The 22,623-nt window shown below is 37.3% G+C and overlaps 1 protein-coding gene across 9 annotated transcripts in view; it reads right to left on the bottom strand.

The window, feature by feature from the left end:
* The window catches only part of NUBPL (NUBP iron-sulfur cluster assembly factor, mitochondrial), a 241,101-nt gene that overhangs the window by 20,285 nt on the left and 198,193 nt on the right, over positions 1–22,623 (bottom strand). For 7 of the 9 annotated variants that reach the window (XR_014810681.1, XR_014810680.1, XM_084969033.1 and 4 more), the window contains one exon: positions 18,902–18,987. Coding sequence is in view for 5 of the 9 variants with exons in the window: in XM_084969033.1 (XP_084825159.1) it covers positions 18,902–18,987 (86 nt within the window). In the remaining 4 variants the exon portion in view is untranslated. Of the gene's footprint in view, positions 1–17,328; positions 17,492–18,901; positions 18,988–22,623 lie in introns of all 9 variants that reach the window. The other 2 variants (XR_014810679.1, XR_014810678.1) reach the window with 1 other exon arrangement.

The following is a 22,623-nucleotide window of genomic DNA, read 5'->3' on the forward strand; positions in this document are numbered from 1 at the left end:
TGTTTGAAACAAACATTTAAAGCTATATAGAAAGTGTCCATCTGAGTTTCCCCTGCTTCTAGCACAAAATAGATACTTCATAACCATTTGTTGAATAAATAGATTCTGCAAATATGATCCCTATTCGTGATCCTTTTACTTCTTATTGATGTGAAGGAATACTTCTCTTCTAGAATAAAAATGGAGACAACAAAAATGGAGCTATCAGGGACTTAGAGATAACAAAGTCTATAGCATCCTATCAATTCTACCAATAAGATTATTATTAATGGGAGACATCTCTATTAGGACAGTTGCATTTTAAATAAAGAATAGCACTGATAGTCCACAATGAAACACATAAATAAGAAGGGGATCAAATCTATTATTCTTTCTGAAAAGAGAAACAGGAAAGACTAAGGTTTCCTACGAAACATGTAAATGAAGACAAATAGTGAGGGACATAAATTTGTGAATAAGCACTTTCCGAGCGTCACATGCCCTTTCGCTGATACGAAGTATCACAAAAAATGAATCACCCAGTGTTTTGGTAATTCAGCATCACCTCCAGAAAGCTACAAGAAAAATATAGCTTAATATCACACAGCTTATTTGTTTATTCACTATGGCTATATAAAACACTCATTGCCTGGGCAGTTTTATTGCCATTTATGTTAAGTGTGATATATCACCTAGCGGTAAGGCTCTCAACTTAAACATAAAAATACCACTCAAGAAATGGGAAAAGGAGAAACACTTAAGGTGAAAATTTAGGTGAGATATATTCTAATCCAGAGAGAACGGGAAAAATATTCCTACTCTGGAACCTCTTAGACTACCTAAGATATACAGGCACAGAACAAGAATGTATTTGCAGTTTGGGTGGTTAACTTCTTGTTATCAAATTGTTAGCTATGATATGTCTCAGACATGTTCTTATATAGACTACATAAATGTCACAGACATAAAGCTATAACCAAGCTTTATTTAATGAGATCTTATTATCTGCCAGTAACTGAGCTAAACACAAGGAGTAGCACACAGTGGTGAGCAAGAGAGACTTGGAGCTTGCACGCTAATTGGAGAAACAGATTGAACAATTAGTACAAAAATCTATTTTAAACACTGGAACAGCTTCTCTGGAAGCAAAGTACAGAGTATTGAGACTGCAGCAGAAAAGAGGACTCTATCTACCCTTGGAATCACAGAGGACTGCCTTCAGGAAATATCTGACCTAAAAGTTAAAGAATAAGCAGGCGAAAACAAGGAAAAAGGGAAGAAACACACTCAAGACAAAAGTAGGAGCACATGTCTCCTTTAAGGAATCTACAGGCAGTATGGTTGGGGTACAGGGTGAGTGGTGCGAGATGAGGCTTGAAAGGCAGGGCTTGCAGGTCATGTTAGATATACCTAAGTGCAAAGACACACCATCAAAAGGTTTTTAAGCAAGAGAGGCCACTATGCCTATGGAGCAGGAGACTCATTTCTCAGGATGCAGGGTTTTAAAAACAACATGGAATGGAAAAAACTAAAAGGACTTGTCTTTGTGTGTTTATTTTCTTAGACAAGCACAAATCCAGGGCTGTGTTTTCTGAAATCAGTCATTTCAGAGGTGATAGTTTTTCATGCTGTCTAAAATACTCTAGTTTTCTTCCTGCACAGTTCTTCTCCGTCTAGGACTTTTCTCCTGTGCACAAGGTTAGGATTTTTCTTCTCTGCAATTAGGTGAGGACATGCAACTTGTTCTGGACAATGAAATGTGAGCTGAATTGACATGTGTCACATGTAGGCAGAAGATTTAAGTGCTAATTCCCCATTATGTTTCCCTCTGTCCCTGAGACTAGAAAGCTTCTAGAATGTCTGGGTGCCAGAGGAAGAGCAACGCAGAGGAGTGTTAAAGCCAAACCATAGTGGATATGTAGCCTGAGAGAAATAAAACTTGTATTGTTTTAAGCCTTTGATTTGAGGGTTGTTAGTACATATAACCAGCCCATACTGGCTGATACAGGGGCATAGGAAGAAAGTATTAGAATTTCTACCTCTTCTTTATGATTTCTTTTTTAATTTTAATTTTTTGTGTGTGTTCTGGTGAAAATAACATCAATACAGTAATATAGGTACACTGTACATAGATACATATAATTTATAATATATATCTATATAGTATACATTATAGAGTCAACATATAGGCACTATAGTTTATACTATATATCTATATATAGTTTATACCTGTATAGTATATATTGTATAATCTAAATCTATATATGTACATACATAATTACATATATGTCTAAACATAATTTATTGATAAAATATATAGTTAAAACAATTTAGAGATAAACACCCTTTATGTTAAAAACTAAGAGGTTGTGACAAGTAAGCTTGGCTCTATTACTGATAATATATCACTTTTTCAAGTTAAAGGATAAATGCCCTAATACTGCTTCCTAGGTTGCTGTGACTAAACTAATTCCATTTAACTCTTACAGAGTTCTCTCATCTTAGAAACTTCCCACAGGGAGTTCCCGTCATGGCACAGATTAACGAATCTGACTGGGAATCATGAGGTTGCGGCTTCGATCCCTGGCCTTGCTCAGTGGGTTAAGGAACCGGCGTTGCTGTGAGCTGTGGTGTAGGTCACAGACATGGCTCGGATTCCGCGTTGCTGTGGCTCTGGCATAGGCTGGCGGCTACAGCTCTGATTCGACCCCTAGCCTGGGAAACTCCATACGCCACAGGAGCGGCCTAAGAAATGGCAAAAAGAAAAACAAAAAAACAAACAAACAAAAAACAAAAACTTCCCACAGGAGTTCCTGTTGTGGCTCAGCAATTAACAAATCGATCCCTGGCCTCGCTCAGTGGGTTAAGGATCCGGCATTTCTCTGAGCTGTGGTGTAGGTCGCAGACTTGGCTCCCACCTGGTGTTGCTGTGGCTCTGGCGTACGCCGGTGGCTACAGCTCTGATTAGACCCCTAGCCTGGGAACCTCCATATGCTGCGGTGAGGCCCTAGAAAAGACAAAAAAAAAAAGATACATGAAGGTAAACAAACATGAGAAAAACTATCCAATTTTAACTATATTCAGGGAAGTGCAAATTAAAACCACAATAAGATATCATACATTTATGATTAAGACCTGATTAAAAACAGAAAGACATCCTTATGACTATAACAATCTCCCCACCTCAAAAAAACAAACAAGGAGTTCCCGTCGTGGTGCAGTGGTTAACGAATCCGACTAGGAACCATGAGGTTGCGGGTTCGGTCCCTGCCCTTGCTCAGTGGGTTAACGATCCAGCGTTGCCATGAGCTGTGGTGTAGGTTGCAGATGCGGCTCGGATCCCGCGTTGCTGTGGCTATGGCGTAGGCCAGTGGCTACAGCTCCGATTCGACCCCTAGCCTGGGAATCTCCATATGCCGCGGGAGCGGCCCAAGAAATAGCAAAAAGACAAAAAAAAAAACAAACAAGTATCAAATGTTGGTGAGGAACAACATACCTAGTTTCAGTTCTAGGTAGAAAGTGGTACACACACTATTTTGGAAAACTGATAGTTGATAGTTATTTACTTAAACTGATATGTGCCTATACTATGGCACAGTATTTCTACTCCATTACATATTAACAAAAATGTGAACATAACAGTCACCAAAAGACATGTACAAAAATGTTCGTAACTAAATATCCAAAAATGGAGAAACTATCCAAATGTCCATCAACAGTAAAATGGACAAATAAACTGGTATGGTCACACAATGGGATTGCTATACAGCAATGAGAATGAAAGGACTATAGCTACAATCAACAGTATGAGTCTCAAACAACTTTAAACACAAGAAGCCACACAAAAGTATATTCTTATTATTCCATTTATAAAAAGTTCACAACCAGGTAAAACAAATCTATGGTGTTATGATTTGGGGTCCACTTTGGGGGTAGCAATCAGGAGGTGGCACAAGGCAGGAGCTTCCAGGGTACTAGTAATGCTGTTTCCAGAATACAAACAACAGGTGTGTTCGCTCTGCAAAAAATTCACTGAGCTAGCTACACTTATAATTTGTGCCCTTCTGTGTATGTATCTAAGACTTCAATAAAATGTTTGCTTTAAAAAAAAAGGTGGTCATGTGAATAGTCGCCAATAAAGCAGTAAGAACAAATAACCACAACAATGCTTTATTGGGCACCTTGTGAACTTGCACACAAAAACAACCATCTATTTTAAAAAGAAAATATTCTATCAGAACAGAGAGATAGCACTAACATTAAAATGAGGTTATTGGGTGGAACAATCCCCTATTCTTTCCACTTGACACTCCCAGGAAAAAAAGTGAAATAAACATCTAACCCCAGGAGTTCCCTGGTGGCCTAGTGATTAAGTATCTGATGTTACTACAGCTGTGGCTCGGGTCACTGCTGTAGTAGCATAGGTTTGATTCCTGGCCTGGGACTTCCACATGCAGTGGGTACATCCCCCCAAAAAAGTCTAACCTCAGAAAAGTTCTGAAACAGTGGGGTTCTAGACCAGCAATGTCTAATAAGAGAGCTACTAGTTATATGTGGCTACTGGGCTCATGAAATGCGGCAAGTCTCAACTGAGCTAAAAGTGTAAAATACACACTAGACATCAAAGCCCTAGTACAAGTAAAAGAATGTAAAATATCTTGATTTTTTTAAAGTTTACAAGTTATTCATTGAAGTATATCATAAATACACACAAAAAGTACACAAATCATAAGCGCATGACTGAATGGACTTATCATGAAGTAAGTATGCCCATGTTTTCAGGAAACTACTGATAAAACATCTCCAGCACTAAAGTTTCCTTGTATGCTCTCCAAAACATGTTGCCAAAAGTATTATTTGTCTAGTTTTGAACTTGATATGAATAGAATCACACAATATATTCTTTTGTCTCTGTGTGATTCAACCAGCTAAACCATGTACATCTGTAGTTTATTTTCATTAAACCCTAAGATTCCACGATGACTGTATCACAGTAATGTATTCCCTTGTTGGATCATCTGCATTGTTCCCAGGTTTTGGCTATTATAAATACTGCTTCTATGAATGTTTTAATACATGTCTTTTTTGCTAGGTATTAGGTTATGCATATTTAACCTCAGTTTGAAAAAATGTCAGTTTTCCAATAAAGTTCTACCAATTTACACTTCTATCAGCAATGTACGAGAACTCCAGCTGGGTCACAGCCTCACCAACATTTGGTATCACTGGTCTTTTTTTATTTTGGCAAGTATGGTAAGTGTGTGGTGGTGTCTCAGTTCAACCGTCAATCTTTTTATACTGGGAACTGTATTTCCTAGAATCTCTTTCCTTGTATGGCTCCTGGTTAAAGTTCACCAAAGGTAAAGTGACATGAGATTTGGGAGGAGGAAGTGCAGCCTTAGACCTTACATGCCAAAGGTTTCCTGTGGTCAGAGGTAGTGACGAAATTTACAGAGGTGCAGGTGCATTCCAGTTTGTTCTCACGCTTCCTGACTCTGCGCTCAGCTCTCCTTTGCACTGTGGTTTTAATTGTGTTGCCAAAATTGGTAATGAAGTTGAACATATTTTTATATGCTTTTGATTACCTGTATATTCTGTAAAGTATGTGTTCAGGTCTCTTGCCTATTTTTTTCCATTTCCCATGTGTTTTTGTCTTATTGAACTGTCAGAATTCCTAGTGTAATACAATTCCTTTTTGGTTGACTCTCAATTTTTATAATGATTTCATGCTGAAATGGTAGTATTTTCAATATGCTAAGTTAAGTATATTATAAAATTTAACTTCACCTGTTTTTAAAATATTTTTTAAAAATCTACGAGAAACTTTAATTTTGTGGTTCAAATTATATTTCTATTGGACAGTGCTGCTGTTGATAATTAAAATCTGACTACAGAACTTATTTTTATTGTTTTCCTACATAATGCTGTTCTAAGGTCCTAAAGTTGCAAAACAAAATTTATCAGGTTCTATGATTTACGAATATTTTAAAAAATTGAACAGAAATGAAACATTTACCTTCACAACTACACAGGACAGATAAACTGTCAACTTTCTTTGCTTTTAGCTGAAATTACATCAATTGAGTGTGATAACACTCATGGGTGGTTATCTCTTTCTGTTCAGAGCTCATACAACAGTCACACATATATTTAATTTTAAAAAGAGAAAACAAACTACTTTTTAAAATATGCAGACTGTAGCAGAGACAACTTTTTCAAAACATGGAAATTGGGAGAAAATTTAAAGACAGCTTTGGTATTAAAAAGATTGGAAAACACTGCCCTAGTTCGTTTCAGAGTAATCCCCTAAAATCAAGGATTTCTGAACAGGGAGAGCTAATATAATAAAAAAGAAAATTACATAAAATCCATATTACAATATTGCTCATTAAAAATTCTTCTCTTAAATAGGAAATAATTCATATCTGCACAACCACTCCCTACCTTCACCCCTCATAAAAGCCTTATATTGTGTGAATACTTTATATCTTGTCAAGCTGTTTGTTTATTGTAGCACGATTTTGTATATCCTTTGATGGCAGAAACATTAGAAAACAGATGCTCTGACGTACTTTAATTTACCTAATACCATTGTGAGGCAGCTGTAAGCATGCCTAATCATTTTCTAATGTCTCATCAAAGCATAAGATCCCTTCTTTTTACCTCAGCTGGCTTTACTGAAAGAAAGTAAATGCTCCATGCTTGCCTAACATCAGCCACCACAGACCTTTTACATGGTACTCTTACATTATTCCAATCCATCACAGACTCAGAAGGATACCTCTTTTATTAACTTTTAAAAAATTGACTCTCTTGAAATATCAACATTGCTCTGAAATATTGGATTTTTGTGTCTAAATATATTGAATTAGGCAGGCTCAAAAGACCCCAATTTTAATTTCTTCTTGGCATTTTAAACCCAGATTCAGGTAAGTAATGAGCAAGGTTTCTATGCTACCATATAATCCAATTTCTCAAGGTTACAATCAGGTTAAATTCTTCCTGGTTGGAACCTGTCAAAAGGACTGAGAGCTATGATTTAAGAAAAAATGAAGAAGGAAAACTCACTGTTAAATAGAGAATGAATAATATCTGAAATTGATTAGATTCATAAGTGTTTAACAGTTCTGTATTAGCCTTGAACCAGTTTTTGGTATATTCCTTGAAGCATGTGTATGGTTATTAAAATTTTTTTAATGAGATGGGTGTTCTCTCTTTCAGAAGTAGTCTGACAATGGAAAGAACAACAAATGGGGAGGCCTGCATTCATTCTCCTCTCAGGGACCAACTAACTAGCTCCATATCCATGAGGTACAACTCAACTTCTCTATGCCTTGAATTCTAAAATGAAGGTTTGTGAGTTCCCATCATGGCTCAGCAGAAATGAATCTGACTAGCATTCATGAGGACGAAGGTTCGATCCCTGGCCTTGCTCAGTGGGTTAAGGATCCTGTGTTTCTGTGAGCTGTGGTGTAGGTTGCAGTCGCGGCTCGGATCCCATGTTGCTGTGGCTGTGATGTAGGCCAGCACCTGTAGCTCTGACTCAACCCCAAGCCTGGGAGCCTCCATATGCCACAGGTGTGGCCCTAAAAAAATAACAAAATAAAATAAAATAAAATGAAGGTATCTACCACTGTAATAACAATAACATTCATAGCTACCCTTTACAATATCACGTGCTAAGGCCTATGCTAAGTGCATATCATCTCATTTAACTGCCACAATGAGATGGGTCACAAAACACTGAAGATAAATTATGTGCTCAAGGTCACAGTTAGTAAATAACAGCCAAAATTCAAATCAGCTGGGTCTATATGTGTAAGTCATCTAACCAGATGATAAGTAAATGAACTAGAGGATCTTGTTCATGGAACTAGTTGTCCTAAAACATCTGATGAATCAATCCAGTTTAGCAGGATGATTTAATACAGTAATGAAGAACACAGTTGTAGGGGAAGCCCTGATGTGAACCATCTTCACCATTCAGTGATGCAGCTGAGCCTCTGACTTCATCCCTTCTTTCTGGCCATGGGACTCCCCTTCCCCTCAACACCGTAATTACACCTCTCATGAGTGTCAAGAGAACCTTTGGAATACTTAGCTCCTCTCCATTTTGCAATCCACTAGTTTTCCGTCTTTACTTGTCCAACTGGCCAAGCAGAACCCCAGAGATAAACAAATTTAATGGAGACTCCTCCTATTCCCTGGGCTCTCTCACCTGTGGTATTCGATGACACCCATATTACTAAAACCTCAACTCTAGATAATCCAGAGAAACAGCAATTAAGAATGTAGTCTCTAGAAAGCAGACTTAGGACAGGATTCCAGAAGCCCACTAAACAGATGGGAAGCCTGATGTGAGTTACTTAATCTCCCTGTACTACAGTTTTCTCATCTGTGAAAAGAGGAAATAATGTTTTTACCTCACAGGGCTGTTGTGAAGATTAGACTAGTTTAATTCATGTAAATCACATAGAATCGCATCTCATGCAAAGCATACATGGAATTCTGAGAGATGTTGGAGAAAGACACAAATGAATAAATATCTTTAGTTTCTGGGATGTAATTTTAGCCAAGATGCAGAATGCTACCCACCCAGGTTTATAAAGATTGTCACTGAAGAAAGTCATTTTTATAAAATGGAAAGATTACCCAATTGCAAAGAAGAAAGCCATGTGCGATATGTTATGTGCAAACTAGTTAATAGTGTTCCTAGAAAGAAGTCAAACAGCACTCTGCAAGGCTGTCAAAAGCAATAATGAAAGAATCTTTAAATATATCAAACGTATTAAACTTCCCAGAGAATCAAGTGAGACTACCTGATGATCACAGAGGAAAAACTATGCTCAAAGATGAAAAGAAGAGAATAAATGTGTCACTGGCCTCCATTTTCCTGTAAGGCTACCAATTTCTAAATTGCTTTTTAAGGTAGGTAGTCTTGAGGTATTAAACAAAAAAGGACTTTGGGGTCCAACAGACAAAGTGGACACAGACAAAGCACTAAGACAGGTGAACACATGAGTTTTGAAGGCATTAAAGATGTGAAACCCTTGGGCCAAATAGGTAACCTGCTGCCATGAATGGTGACTCTGCCAGAAAAAGACACGACTACAATTCTAATCCTCATCCTCAAGTTGTTCTTAGGAACAACTTGTAGAATCTTTGGTAATAAAGATGGAAAATGGAAGGAAAATACTGATAAGAATTATTTAAGTTTCTAAGATCACATAATTTTTCTCAGAAGACAATACAGTCATTAACCCCTACATATAAATACCATAAAGTTCCAGACCATGGGATGACTTTTTTTTTTTGGCGTTTTAGGGCCACACCTGCAGCATATGGAGGTTCCCAGAGTAGGGGTCTAATCAGAGCTACAGCTGTCCGCCACAGCCACAGCCACAGCAACTTGAGATCCTAGCCACTCTGTGACCTACACCACAGCTCATGGCAACACCAGATCCTTAACCCACTGAGCAAGGCCGGGGATCAAGCTTGCATCCTCATGGATACTAGTCAGGTTTGTTAATAACTGAGCCATGACGGGAACTCCACAGGATGACTTCTAATTCCTTTGTTTTTGGTTTTTAACCAGCAGGAAAAGTAAATCACAGGAAAGCAAAATTCCCATCTCTCTCTTGTTTTTTTTCCCTTCTCTTTTTTAAAATAACTATTTTCAAGGCTGAAACGGTTACAAAATTCTCAGAATTAATTGTAAGCGAAAAAAATAAGCTCAGTGCCCAGTATTAGGCTTCCGTATACTTGTTGCCAAGTCAACTGTAGCACAGACAGCTAGCTGTCCATCAAAATTTGTGGTCTCATCTTTCTTAGCACATAGGTAACCTATGATTTCTGGGCTCTCTGAGAAACATGACTGTGGTTTCATGACAGACTTTTAGTTAGTGGAATATGAGTAAAAATATGAGTGCCACACCAAACCAGATTCACAAATATCTCCTATGTACATATCTTGCCACTGTTTTTCTCTTTGGGCTGGCTTAAATGAGTTTGGCCAAATGGGGACCTTAAAAGTCACACTTTAAAATGGCAGTGGTCCAACCATCTAAATGACTTCATGGAAGAAAGCCACCCTGCTCACCTGTTCATCTATTAGTACTTTTACATGAGCAAGAAATAAACTTCTATTGTATTTTTATTATAATGTATTTTGAAGTCTGTTTATGATAGCAATTAGCTGACATTAAATAATGCAAATTTTGAATACTGCAAAATTTTAGACTCTAAATAAATTTAGATACTTAATAAGTATATAAGAAGAGGAGTTCCCGTCGTGGCTCAGTGGAAATGAATCTGACTAGGAACATGAAGTTGAGCATTCGATCCCTGGCCTTGCTCAGTAGGTTAAGGATCTGGCATCACTGTGAGCTGTGGTGTGGGTCACAGACACGGCTTGGATCCCGCGTTGCTGTGGCTCTGGCATAGGCCTGCAGCTACAGCTCCGATTGGACCCCTAGCCTGGAAACTTCCATATGCCGTGGGTGCAGCCCTAAAAAGACAAAAAAAAAAAGTATATAGAAGAAAACAATTTAGGTTCAACTAAAATACTCAAGAAATAAAGAAATCTCAAAGACACTATTCAACTAAATTAAAAAAAAATCTTGTTAAATTTCTTTTATTTGGTTAAAGTATAGTAGATTTACAATGTTGTAACAATTTCTGCTGTACAGCAAAGTGACTCAGTCAATACATTCCCTTTCTTATATTATCTTCCATCATGGTGTCTCCCAAGAGACTGGACATAGTTCCCTGTGTTATACAGTAGGACTCCATTGCTTATCCATTCTAAATGTAATAGTTTGCATCTACTGATCCCAAACTCCCAGTCCATTGCCCTCCCTCCTCTCTCCACCTTGGCAACTACAAGTCTGTTCTCCATGTTTGTGAGTCTGTTTCTGTTTTGTAGATAGGTTCATTTATGCCATATTTTAGATTCTACATACAAGTGATATCATATGGTATTTATCCTTCTCTTTCTGACTTAGCTCACTTCAAATGATAGTCTCTAGTTGCATCCATGTTGCTGCAAATGATATTATTTCATTCTTTTTTATGGCTGAGTAGTATTCCATTGTATATATGTAACACATCTTCTTAATCAATTCATCTGTGGGTGGACATTTAGGTTGCTTCCATGCCTACTATGAACAGTGCTGCAGTGAACTTAGGGGTGCATATACCTTTTTGAATGGAAGTTTTGTCCAGATATAAGTCCAGGCAGGGGATGGCTGGATCATACAGTAGTTCTGTATTCAGTTTTCTGAGGAACCTCCATACTGTCTTCCATAGCGGCTGTACCAATTTACATTCCTACTAACAGTTTAAGAGGCTTTCCTTTTCTCTACACCCTCTCCAGCATTTATTATTTGTAGACTTCTTAATGGTGGCCATTCTGACCAGTGTGAGATATAGCTCACTGTAATTTTGGTTTTCATTTTTCTAATAATTAGTGATGTTGAGCATCTTTTTGTGTGCTTTTTAGCTATCTGTATGTCTTTAGAGAAATGTCTATTTAGGTCTTCTGCCCATTTTTCAATTGGGTTGTCTTTTTGCTGTTGAGTTGTATGAGTTGTTTATATATTTTGTAGATTAAGCCCTTATTGGTTGCATTGTTTGCAAAGATTTTCTCCCATTCCATGGGTTGTCTTTTTTTTTTTTTTTTCTTTAATGGTTTCCTTTGCTGTGCAAACGCTTTTGAATTGAATTTAGTTATTTTTGTTTTTATTGTCATTATTCTAGGAGGTGGATCAAACAAGATGCTGCTGCAATTTATATCCAAAAGTCTTCTGCCTAAGTTTTCCTCTAGGAGATTTATAATATCTGGCCTTATGTTTAGGTCTTTAATCCATTTCGAGTTTATTTTTGTATACAGTGTTAGAGAATGTTCTAATTTCATTCTTTTACATGTAGCTGTCCAGTTTTCCCAGCACCACTACTGAAGAGACTCTTTCCTCCACTGTATGTTCTTGCCTCTTTTGTCAAGATTAGTTGACCACAGGTGCTTGGGTTTATTTCTGGCTTTCTATCCTGTTCCTCTGATCTATATTTCTGTTTTTGTGTCACTACCATACTGTTTTACTTTTTTTTATTTTTATTTTATTTTTTTGATTTTTGGGGTTTTTTGTCTTTTTTTTTTTTGGCCATTTCTTGGGCCACTCCTGTGGCATATGGAGGTTCCCAGAGTAGGGGTCTAATCAGAGCTGTAGCCACTGGCCTACACCATAGCTAAAGCAACAAGGGATCTAAGCCAAGTCTGCAACCTACACCACAGCTCACAGCAACACCGGATCCTTAACCCACTGAGCAAGGCCAGGGATCGAACCTGCGACCTCATGGTTCCTAATTGGATTCATTAACCACTGAGCCACAACGGGAACTCTAGCACCATACTGTTTTAATTACTAGCTTTTTGATATGGTCTAAAGTCAGGAAGCCTGATATATTATAATTTTAAGGCAGTAGGGTACTGCTTACAGAGGCATTTTTACACAGCAGCTAAGATGGGCAAGCTCAGGAATCTGAATGCGAGTTCAAATCCCAGACTTGTCACTCTGTAGCTATATGACCCGAGAAAGTTACTTAATTTATGTCTTGGTTTTCTTATTCATAGTACTATTTCCTTAGGATGGCCAAGGTGAGAGATAAATGGGAGAATGTACATAACAGGCTAATAGCATTTGGTACAATCTAAATACTTAGTAGCAATAGAAGAAGAAATAAAAAGAACAAAACAATTCCATGTGCAGCAACATAGATGGAACTAGGGACTCTCACACTAAGTGAAGCAAGTCAGAAAGAGAAAGACAAATACCATATGATATCACTTAAATGTGGAATCTAACATATGGCACAAATGAACCTTTCCACAGAAAAGAAACTCATGGACTGGAAAATAGATTTGTGGTTGCCAAAGGAGAGGGGAAGGGTGTGGGAAGGACTGGGAGTTTGGTATTAATAGATGCAAACTACTACATTTAGAACGGATAAGCAATGGAGTCCCACTGTAGAACAAAGAGAACTATGTCCAATTTCTTGGGATACACCATGATATGAGACTGGGTCACTTTGCTGTACAGCAGAAATTGGTAAAACATTGTAAATCAACTATACTTTAATAAAATAAATTTTTAAAAATCATAATACAATTTCTAAAGTAATTTAATTTGCAACCATGAAAGAGGTTATATATATATATATATATATATATATATATATATATATATATATTGTCTTTTGTCTAGAGGTTATATATTTAAAGAATATACCTATCATTGTGTTTTTAAAAATCTAGTAAGAGGCTACAAATATACAGACAAATTAAAAAATCTGGTTCTGTGAGGAGAAGGGATGGTCACATACATCATGTGATGTGAATAGTACAAAAAAGGCCAACACCAAATCATTTTCTCTATCAGTCTCTTCCTTGCCAAATAGTTTTAAATCATAACCCTTAGAGAATAAAGGCAGGGATTTCTGACTGAGAATCTAACCTCTTATTTCTAGTTCACTGTCATCCTGAGTAAAAAACTAGCTGCTGGTATATTTATTAATGGTGGCATAACTCTTAAAAATCTCTCTGATTTCTGACTTTTTTTCTAACCACCATACCCTATGTAACCATTTGACAAGCCTGTCCATTCTTCTTTCAAAATGTCAATTACATTTATTCCCATTTTCATTTTCATTGCCATTATTCTAAATCAGACCCTTACTGCCTATCATCTACACCAGTATTTTTCCAACTTTTTAAAACTGTCTTATAAGAGAAATATTTGATATCTTGATTTGATACAAAAACAAACATATATGTGCTTATGACTGAGACCATATCCCTACGAAATAACACTTTCTCTTCCTAAGAGCAATCTACCCTGATATTGTTTAAAATCTCTTATTACATCTCTCACTCTATCGATTTCCTGACTCATTAGTGGGTCACAACCTGCAGCCTGAATGACTTTGTCCATTGCTTATGCTTCCTTAATGCCTCCACACTCTCCTGGCTCCTATCCTTTCTATTCATCTCCACCAGATTAAATCCTTTTAAAGCTCCATTCTAATTTTGTCTATTTCCTATCCAGCATTATTTTTGTTTGTTTGTTTTAATGATTTTTATTTTTTTCCATTACAGCTGGTTTACAGTGTTCTGTCAATTTTCTACTGCACAGCAAGGTGACCCAGTCACACATACATATTTACATTCTTTTTTCTCACATTATCATGCTCCATCACAAGTGAATAGATACAGTTCACAGTGCTACACAGCAGGATCTCATTGCTTATCCATTCCAAAGGCAATAGCTTGCAACCTACCCAGCATTCTTTCCTGATGCCTCTCAAAATCCTTAGCCTAGTGTTTAAGACTTGACCAAACCTGGGGATAGCAAAGACACATTCAACCATATTATTTCAACTATAGACATACTGAACAAACCTGAACACTCATGATTTCCTGATTCTTTGCAGACTCAATTCTGTCCTTCCTCTAGTCCTGTGATATATCTATGAAAATCCCCCTCCAATCATTCATTTAGTATATGGTTAGTGAGCAGCTATATGTTCTGGACACAGAGGGAATTAAGTGGACCCTGTACTCACAGAGCTGATGGTATGGCACTATAAGTGGGAAAGTACCAAAAAATGTAAAAACAGTTACAAAATGGGAAACAGAGCATCACTGGATCATACACTAGGAAGAGCTTACCTAGTTAACAAGATCAGGGCAGGTCTCTCAGAGAAAGAGCCGTTTCCTCTAAGCAACAAAGGATAAAAAGGAGCCACCAGGTAAAAAGTGAGGGTACAGGGTTCTCAGATGGGGCAACAGCATACTGAGGACCATGAGAAGAGAAACTACAGAAATCTCAAAGAGGTGACAGATGACCAGTTTGCCTGTGGCAGAGAGAATGCAAGTCAGAGCAGCCATGAACTGGGACAAGCAGATTTCATATGGCATTATGTCTCAGGTCACATGTCACTATAGTAAGTATTCATCATATGCCTGCTGTATGCCAGATAATGAGCATTTAAGAATATTTAAGGCATGTGTTCTTGTCCTCCCCAAACTCACATTCTTCTGTTGGGATTGACAGGTCAGCTTGTAGTGAGATAAAAGCCAAACTAGACATATGTTCAGGTAGTTCAGAGAAAGAATTGTTAACCTTTTCTAGTAGTTTGGGAAAGGACTCCTAGATGATGTAATGCCTGAGCGGGGATTTGAAAAATGAATAGGAACTGACAAAGGTTTATCAAGCAAGGGACCAGCATGCACAAAATTATAGGGACATGAAAAACAGCACAGATTTTCCATGAAAACCCCCCTTGATAGCCCAGAAAAGAAAGTATTCTCATGTCCCACAGAATTTAGGATCCCTGAACCACAATGGAGTTAATCTGCAGGGTTATTAGGTACATGAAGAAAAAAGGCTTCATCCTCCCTTTTTAAAAAAATCACCAATGAAGTATATTACAGTACTCTGCTCATAGAAGGCACTCAGTAAATATATACTTGTAGAATAAATATGTATTGAGTTAAAATTAGCTAAGTGATCCCTTATGCACAGAAAGAATAAGAGAGGATATATATGTTAACATACTTTTCAGAGCTGGAAAAGAGATTACCTAAGAAGGAAGGGCTGGAGAATGAAACCCCTGTGACCCCAAAAGTTCAAACCATAGGGGAAGGGCTCCAAATTGAGGTGCCTGGGCTTCCCTTGTAAAAAAATAAAGGCAACAAAAATGGACAGAATGACACAGCATGTAAAGTAGACATCACTAAATATGTGTAAGACTGAAAATTTTTTATTATTTAAAAAAATAGTCCATCTACAAATACTGAGATAATCAAGGAGTTGGCAGAGTTGATATTTCAGGCAGAGAAAAGAGAATTTAATAACCATCCCTTCTTCCTCTGAGCCTTGAGTTTTAAGAAATTATTTAAATTAACTTCAAAATGTTCTTGTAGGCATTAATAAACTCTGACCATACCAATGAATTCCAATGACATCATTGTTTCCATGGTAACTAATGCACTTCAAAGAGGAAAAAACAGAGAGCAAGACTAAAAACCAAGGAAAAAATGGAATAAAGTGGTATAAACAAAGCATAACATTTCTCCTTTGCAGTTATGGAACACTCTTAATTTCAAATGCTTTACCACTACTCAGACTCCAAGGCTCTTAAATGCCAGAAGGATCTCGGAGGTCATCAAATTCACATCCCACTCATGTCCAGGATTCCCTTTACAATGGAGCTAGCTATACCACGGCTATCCTCCAACTTCTTACAGAGCTCTCTGCTCAAAAGTTCTCACTTACTCACTTGCAAAGATTACTGAGCACCTATCTTGCTTCACGGGTTAGGAGATGATTAAGACATTCTACCTTTTTTTCAAATTTTTGTTGTTTAGAAGGCAAATGATTAAAGCATGGGATGGAAAAAAAGGGTCATAATAAAGATAGAGGACAATGTCAAAAATAATGCAGGAATTACGCATTTCCAGTGACTTTCATTTCTATTCCTCCTCGGCCCCACATCCATGCCCAACCACATTCTGTACCTTGTCATGACCCATAAATGCTCCAACTGCAAATTTAAACTCTGGCATTCACTTTCTGATCATAAACAGCTCCTTTACATCCTAAACAAATCCTGTACTGGTTCTATGAGCTTTATGCAACCCAAGATCCTTTGCTTGGAATTCCTCCTCACAATATTTGCTTGCTGATATTCTCCATGTTTATATTGTAGTGGCACCTACCTACCAAAAGCCTAGCTCCATCTCTTTTAAAAACTTTTCTCCCAAGGATTTCATGATGCTTTTGAGTGAGCCAGACATACGCTTCCATTCACAATGAGAAGTTAGGCATCTACTTACATGCTGACAGAATGGCTATTATCCTGACCTTAAAGTGGCAGTAACAGACCACTGGCCCTGTTATCTAATTTCTGCAGACAGAATTGTGATTTACTTGTTCTCATAATTTTGGTGGGTAGCTCTCTTAACTTTGCGCTGACTTACATTTTATAACCCCATATAAGTAACCTTATTTAGTTATCATAGCAGGCAGTACTTGTATAGTTTATCTTAGAGGGCATAATAGGAAATAACATTGCTCAATAAGTACTTTATTGAGACAGTTTTCTGTCTGAAGTGGACATTTGATTACCATTGCTTTGAAATTCTTCCAAGCTAAAACTCACAACATAAAACACCACATTCATTCATCCTCATATAAAAGCAGGCCCTAAAACATTTTATGATCACAATTTTACCCTGCTAGTGAGAATACCCTCAGATCACCTAGAAAGTAAGCATACAGGCATCATCCTTACCAGAGTCCTCAATGTTTATAAGAGCATGTTGATCCATCCTGAATTCCATGGCTTGCTAATAATACAAACAGCTCTGCCCTAACTGGCAAAGGAGAGGAAGTACTTGTCCAAGAGGATGTCTCAACTCCACCTCTCTAATATTTTATACTTTTCAGAAGCTCCCCTGAGATAAAAAAAAACATTTATGAAAGCTTCCTTGAGAGTCTATTCATTCTAATACATCATTGGCCCTTGTACTATGTCATAGTCTCCTTGAAGAATTTAATAAATGTTATGAATTCTCTCCATACCAAAACAAACACAAATGTACAATTTGCTGGGGATGGTGGGTGTGGGGGAGATGGAGAATCATGAGAACCCAGACGCTAATCCCTGGGCTGAAGTCTAAAAAGCTCCACTCTATAAACTCTAAAATCTAATTAGGCAAGGCTACTAGAAGCCATAGAGATGGAAGCATCACATTGGCTTGGTACTGAAATGCTTGCTCTAGACTACACTCTGGCACAGCCCAATTGCTTTTGCACACTAGGAGGAAGAACCCTCTACTTATGGTATAAGGGTGACAAAAATGAGTTCATTATACATAGAGTTTCTTTGTGAGTGTGTGTATGTGTCTTTTTTGTCCTTTTAGGGCCTCACCTGTGGCATATAGAAGTTCCCAGCCCAGAGGTCCAATCAGAGCTGTAGCCACCGCCCTACTCCAGAGCCATAGCAACATGGGATTTGAGCTGTGCCTGCGACCTACACCACAGCCCATGGCAACACCGGATCCTTAACCCACTGAGCGAGGATGCTAGTCGGTTTCATTAACCACTGAGCTACAATGGGTTCTCCTGAGCTTCTTTTACTTCTGAGGACCTAGGAGAGACTTAGACTTCTATGGTCTCAGCTCTGCTTCTCTTGAGTATCAAGTCTTTTTTTTTAACCTCATGGGGACAGTTTAATAATGATCCTGTGTTTCTTTCCCTATGGCTGCTAGAAAATTCATGGCATACTCTAGCATGTATTTAAGTCCCTTAATGGCATGCAAATTATTTACAGACTTCACTTCTGACTCCATCTGATTCTAATTGCCCTTTCTCTTATTTTTATAATATTTCATTTGCTTTTTTGCCATACTGTATAGAAAACTCCTAGGTACTTTCTAGAAGATGGTGAGTTATAAATGAGTTAAAAAGTAGGAGACAGAAGGAAAAAAGTCATCTTTTCCACCTCTTCTCCCACCAGTGACCTATTCAAGCATATCTACCTAAATAACTTCCTAAAATTCTCTCTCTCTTTTTTTTTTTTTTTTTTTGTCAGTGATAGCTTCATATAATTAAGAGCAGGAGTACTCATTCAGAAAATTCATACCTGAAGGATGTTTTAGAATTCTCCTTGATTAATATAATGTGTATACATGTTTGCATCTACATATGCATTTTTTAAAGTAACCATTAAAATGAAGTAGGGTGTTCAAATAGATTTCTGCACAGAACTAAATTAAAATTTAAATTGTTTTTTCTCAATGATTTGCTTTTTCAGTTAGAAATGTTTTGTATTTTTGCAACAGTGAAAAGCTGTAAATGCTTACAGGCACGTGGACTTTTCGAAACATCTCTGCTCCCTTGTGTGCATCCATCAGTGCAATATCCTGGGGTGTGGAGACAATCACAGCACCTAAGCAAAAAAAAAAAAACAAAAGGACAGCAAAACAATGCTATCATTTAATTCCTTATGGAAAGATTACTTCCCAAATTACATTGATTATACAGTAGAAGAGTCTAGTACATTAACTACCTAAGTAATTTGTATAAATTTTACATATATGAATGGGAAAGCTAAGGAAATGTCTACTTCACACTTGCCTATTTCTGACTCCTCACTCCTAAAATTACAAGCGACTTGTGATTCAAGATCACAGCTATATCATTAGAACCTTCCTCCCTTTCATACTATGCGCTAGCTAGAAGATGCACAAAGTAGGCTTTATTTTCAAGAAAATCACAATGTACTTGGGAAGATAAAAAAAGTAAGGATTCAGTGCAATGTATAAAAGGATAATAATAAAGGTATGCCTAGGGTGTTACCGAGTTATAAAAGAAGAATAAAGGAAAGGTAACTATCAATCTAGGGGATAGGAGGGCAAAGGTGAAGAAGCAGGAGATAAGAAGCAATAGAGGAAAGGTTCTAGAAAGAGGTGATATCTAAGCTGAGCTTTAAGCGTATTAGAGAAAACTCACTAGTGTGGAACATATTGTGGGGAATAGTTTGGTGGGGCTAAAACCATGGCAGAAATTCTGATGCAAAACAGTGGTAGCCTGAACTAAGGCAGTCCTAAAAATAGATGAAGATAGAGGCTTTCCTATCAATTACCCTTCAGAAACCAGATGGTTTTGAGAGTTTTGAAAGAAAGTGCATGCAGTTTTTTCTTTAAGTGGAAACATGACAGGCCTGGTTATGATTTATATCATCTATGAATTTCTTAAAATTCTGTGGTTTCTTCCAGATGATAACCTGAAAAAAATTAACATATTTTATTTTATTTTAGGGCTGCATTCATAGGATATAGAGGTTCCCAGGCTAGGGGTCTAATCAGAGCTACAGCTGCCGGCTTATGGCACAGCAACACCAGATCCAAGCCATGTCTGCAACCTACACCACAGCTCACAGCAATGCTGGATCCTTAACCCACTGAACGAGACCAGAGATCAAACCTGCAATCTTATGGTTCCTAATCAGATTCATTTCTGCTACACCACAACAGGAACTCCAAATTAACATATTTTTGATCACCTGGATGATCAGCATCTTACAACTAAATACACATTGCCAAGACATTTCAGTGCCCCAAACCATCAAATTGGCACTAAGTGACAGTAGCTTTAGTTCACAGCTAAGAGAACAGAGCTAGGATTCATAATAAATAACTGACTGCACTAAGTGAAGGGCAAATGATACTACAGAGTACTGTCTAAAGGGATAATTTGAAGAAGTCAGAATAGGGAAGACTGGCAGCAGAACCAAGTTCTCACAAAGCCTGTGGCAATACAGGCATGCCAAACTCAAAAAACTGTGCAATACTATTCAACTACACCTTCATCTTGCAATGGGTATTTTCATCTCAGCAAAAACTTCATCTTTCACATTAAATCAATGTCACTAATTTGAACTTCATTGAATCTATAAGTTTTGCTTGAATTTAATTTGTAGTTTTCTTAGTTTTTAAAAATTATGTAAGAGCTATAATCTTAAGGAATATGTATTTACACTTAGTTAAGTCGTCTAATAATAAAAATAAGTCTGTATAGGGTGTGGGGCAGATTATTTGCCTCTAGAAGGAAGATGTATTCATTATTCAAGTTAGAGAAACATTAACTTTGGAATTCCAACAGACTCAGAATTCAAATTTTTATTTCACTGCTGACTACTGGTGTGACCAGGGTAATAACTCAATCTCTCTGAGATTCAGTTTCTTGATCTACAAAATGGCATAGTAATATTTAGGTAACAGGGTGAAATAATATAATGTACTAATATACACAAGATACTTGACATGATGCCACAGGGTAAATGTTCAATAATTGGGAGGTGTACACTTATTTTTGATAGAAACTCTCCAGAAAGTGGGCATAGAAGGAACCTAGTTCAACATAACAAAGGGCATATATGACAAACCCACAGGTAACATCATTCTCAACAGTGAAAAGCTGAAAATATTTCCACTAAAATCAGGAAGAAGAAACAGATGTCCACTCTCACCACTGTTATTTAACATAATTTTAGAATTCCTAGCCATAGAAATCAGAGAAGAAAAAGAAATAAAAGGAATCCCAATTGGAAAAGAAGTAAAACTGTCACTGTTGAAGATGACATTACACTACACATAGAAATCCTAAAGAAACTATCAGAAAACTGTTAGAGTTCATCAATGAATTTGGTAAAGTTGCAGGATACAAAATTAATACATAGAAATCTCCTGCATTTATATACACTAACAATGAAAGATCAGAAAGAGAAATTAGGGAAAAAATCCCACTTACCATGGCATCAAAAAGAATAAAATATCTAGGAATAAATAAACCTATTTTAAAGAGACAAAAGGAAATTCCCATTGTGGCTCAGCAGGTTAAGAATCTGACTTGTATCCATGAGGAGGCAGGTTTGACCCCTGGCCTCATTCAGTGGTTTAAGGATCCAGTGTTGCCACAAGCTGCAGCATAGATCACAGATGCAGCTTGGATCCTGCATTGCTCTGGCTTTTGCATAGCCTGGCAGCTGCAGCTCCAATTTGGTCCTTAGCCTGGGAACTTCCATATGCTGCAGGTAGAAGCATAGGTGCAGCCCCAAAAAGAAAGGGGGTGGGGGCAAGAGACCTGCACTTTAAAAAAATAAAACAAAACAAAGTAATCCTGAGAAAGAAAAATGGAGGTGGAGAAATAAGACTTCCTGGCTTTAGACTATACTACAAGGCTGCAGTCATCAAAACAGTATGGTACTGACACAAAAACAAAAATGTAGATCAGTGGAACAGGATAGACAGCCCAGAGATACACCCATGCACCTATGGTTAACTAATCCATGACAAAAGAGGCAAGAATATATAAATGGAGAAAAGGCAGTCTCGTCAATAAATGGTGCTGGGAAAACTTGATAGCTACATGTAAAGGAATGAAATTAGAATATCCCCTAATAGCACACACAAAAATAAACTCAAAATGGATCAAGGACCTAAATGTAAGACTGGATACTGTAAAAGTCCTAGAAGAAAACATAGGTAGAACATTGTTTGTCATAAATCACAGGAATATCTTTCTTGATCCACCTTCTAGAGTAATGGAAATAAAAACAAAAATAAACAAATGGGATCAAATTCAACTTAAAAGCTTTTATACTGCAAAGGAAACCATAAAAAAAAAAAAACTGAAAAGACAACCCACGGAATGGGAGAAAATACTTGCAAACAAAGCAAATAACAAGGGATTAATTTCCAAATACACAAATATCTCATGCAGCTTTATATATTAAAAAAATACAACCCAATTAAAAAAGAGCAGAAGATCTAAACAGACATTTCTCCCAAGAAGACAGACAGATGACCAAAAAGCACATGAAAAGATGCTTAACAGCACTAGTTATTAAAGAAATGCAAATCAAAATGACTACGAGGTACCACCTCACACCAGTCAGAATGTCCATCATTAGTAAGACAACAAATAATAAATGCTGGAGGAGGTGAGGAGAAAAGAGAACCCTCCTACACTACTGGTGGGAATGTAAATTAATGCAACTGCTATGGTGGACAGTATAGAGATT

The sequence above is a fragment of the Sus scrofa genome, chromosome 7 (assembly GCF_054392235.1).
Source record: "Sus scrofa isolate SSC_HxYL_T2T_F1_AM1 chromosome 7, Sscrofa_HxYL_maternal_Yorkshire_Landrace_v2.0, whole genome shotgun sequence".
NCBI lineage: Eukaryota > Metazoa > Chordata > Mammalia > Artiodactyla > Suidae > Sus > Sus scrofa.